At 54.7% G+C, this 2669-nt stretch overlaps 1 protein-coding gene across 1 annotated transcript; it reads left to right on the forward strand.

Annotated features, from left to right (window-relative positions):
- Positions 1-466: 466 nt before the first annotated feature.
- Positions 467-1911, forward strand: LDOC1 (LDOC1 regulator of NFKB signaling). Its single transcript, XM_003279542.2, has one exon. The coding sequence runs from the start codon at positions 654-656 to the stop codon at positions 1089-1091; it is 438 nt and encodes a 145-aa protein (XP_003279590.1). The 5' UTR covers positions 467-653; the 3' UTR covers positions 1092-1911.
- Positions 1912-2669: the final 758 nt, after the last annotated feature.

Below are 2669 nucleotides of genomic sequence, written 5' to 3' on the forward strand. Positions count from 1 at the left end.
ACCCCCTGAGGGTCTTCATGATCCTAAAAGGAAGTGTGACTCCCACAGGGCAGCCAGCAGTGTCAATACTTCTCTGAGTGAGATGTAAATAAGAAAGAAAATGTGTTAATAAAACATGACGCCAAGAGAATCTAGTGGCCACAGACCCATGAAGGAACAGAGTTGTGCAAGTTGCCTAGGTAGAAGGGTGGCTAATCCTTTCAGTTTGAACAAATTTACCTTCTCTGAGACCGGACTCAGCGCTCGCCAGGTCCTCTGCTAACGCAGGCCCCACAACCGGGAGGTAGAGGAGCCTATCCCAGCCTTTAACTGCCCGCCGAGAGACCTACCACAAGCCGGTGGTTCAGCGACACAGCGCATCCTTTTCCCGGCCACGCCCTCTTTGTCTACACCCTTCCCATCCCGGCCACGCCCCCACGCCGCCGCGGCCGCCAGCCTGGCCACGCCCCTCCCCCGTCGCGCCGGCGCACCGTCCGTCCGAATGGCCTCGTGGGCGGAGCTTGCGTAGCCTCCCGGACCCCGGCGCGCACCGTCCCCCGCCCCCCGCCCCTGGCCACCGAGCGCCTCCGTGGACACGCACTTCCTGCGAGGCCTCCGTGCGCACCTTGGCGGAGCCGAACCGAGCCGAGTCCTGTCCTTCCAGGCCGTTCGCAATGGTGGATGAGTTGGTGCTGCTGCTGCACGCGCTCCTGATGCGGCACCGCGCCCTGAGCATCGAGAACAGCCAGCTTATGGAACAGCTGCGGCTGCTGGTGTGCGAGAGGGCCAGCCTGCTGCGCCAGGTACGTCCGCCGAGCTGCCCGGTGCCCTTCCCCGAAACGTTTAATGGCGAGAGCTCCCGGCTCCCCGAGTTTATCGTGCAGACGGCGTCTTACATGCTCGTGAACGAGAACCGATTCTGCAACGACGCCATGAAGGTGGCATTCCTAATCAGCCTCCTCACCGGGGAAGCCGAGGAGTGGGTGGTGCCCTACATCGAGATGGATAGCCCCATCCTAGGGGATTACCGGGCCTTCCTCGATGAGATGAAACAGTGCTTTGGCTGGGATGACGACGAAGACGACGACGACGACGAAGAGGATGATTATTAGGCCCTCGGGGGGAGGGCCCTGCACGCCGCCACCCCCTCCCTGCAGCCCTCACCCCGCCAGGAGCCACTGCTCTCCCCCTTGCCTTCCGGTCCCCTTACCTACCCGCGCCCGTCTTCTCTCTCTCTTCATTTCTCCGTAGTGCTTGTCTTTGTTCCAGGAATAGCGCTCCAGTTACCTGCTGCTGGGGTCGGGGCTGGAGCCTTACTCACTCGGAAGTGCTTGGAAATGTCATCTACCCTGGCCATTCCCGGGATCCCTCCCCTGCTAATCTGAACTGTGTCCTGAACCCCAGCTATTGGCCAGGCCCCTGTTACAAACTGCGCAGACCACCCATAGCCCTGCTGCTGCCACCTGCCCTGCTGCCAGGCTTACATCTGCCCAGAGAACTATGCTGCCACTTCACATCCACTCACCACATCCCACCTACAGACTACCACCTTTCGAGATCAGGACCAACCTGGAAAATGCCAGAGTTGGCTATGCCTCTTCAGACATTGATTTGGACAGCTCACCAACCCCTGAAGGGGCCATTCAGCCTGGTTAGTTTTCTGCCTACTCCGAGTGTCCTCTCCTGCCCCACCAGATTGCTGCAGGGGCGCGGTGTGCCTAGCAGCCAAATTGTTGACATTTCTTTTTTCTTATGCACTGATTTTACACAGCTGTCATTTTCCTTTCAAAATTGCAGCAGTCCCACAGATGTGTTCATTTGGACAAATAGTACTAAAAACAAAACAAACGAGCACTCAGCCCAGCTCCTCAATACTACCTGGAAAAAGCATTGGCATTATTTTCAATAAATATCAAGCACTAAAAAAAGAAATGATTGTCTTTTAATGGTTAAGTGCTATCACTGGCCTCTACCACTGTCACTCTGACTACCGTTATTCCCATGGAAATCAGGGAATACAACCAATCCTACTATTCCCCGCTGTCATCTCCAGGCTGCTGGGCACAGCTACCTCAGGGCTTTGTCAGGATTCTGATGCTCCCTTCACCAACGCATTTCTTAAAGCCCTGGCAAAGGGTGTGTTCTCTGGGTCCTCCAGGGTGGCATGGTTAAGGGTTGGCTGAGCAGACGGCAAAGAGAACAGTATTAATAATTACACCATAAAAACAGGCATAAACCTGGACGTATATATGTAATGCTCCTAATTCTCTGAGCTTTTGGATTCCTTAACACTGTGCCAGGGAAGTTCTGCCCCTTAATCCTTATTGCCTATGTGCAGCTGTTGAGTTCAGACCCCAGATAGCCAACATAGTACATTGTCACTTTCAAACTCCAAATAGCCAACGTGTCACTTTCAGGCGCTCCAGCTAACATTAAGTCCCGGATCCTGGGCAAGTGCACCCATAAAGATATAGCCTGCCTGATCTTAACAAACATTTCATCCTCCTTGGACAGACATCCTTAGAATTCCCACTCAGATGTGTCCCAGATTCCTCCCTAAGAAAATTAGCAAGATGCTTGGTTATCTTCTAAATCAGACCTTGTACTGCTATCTGGGGGCTATGCTGAGATCTCTGGGCCTGGAGGGTTCAGAGCAGTGAAGGGGGTGGCTGCTGAGAAGAAGCTGCCTA

Source organism: Nomascus leucogenys, chromosome X (genome assembly GCF_006542625.1).
Source record: "Nomascus leucogenys isolate Asia chromosome X, Asia_NLE_v1, whole genome shotgun sequence".
Lineage (NCBI taxonomy): Eukaryota > Metazoa > Chordata > Mammalia > Primates > Hylobatidae > Nomascus > Nomascus leucogenys.

Excerpts from the sequence above, each read along its gene's own strand:
- LDOC1 (XM_003279542.2), top strand. The coding sequence starts at position 654 with ATGGTGGATGAGTTGGTGCTGCTGCTGCACGCGCTCCTGATGCGGCAC.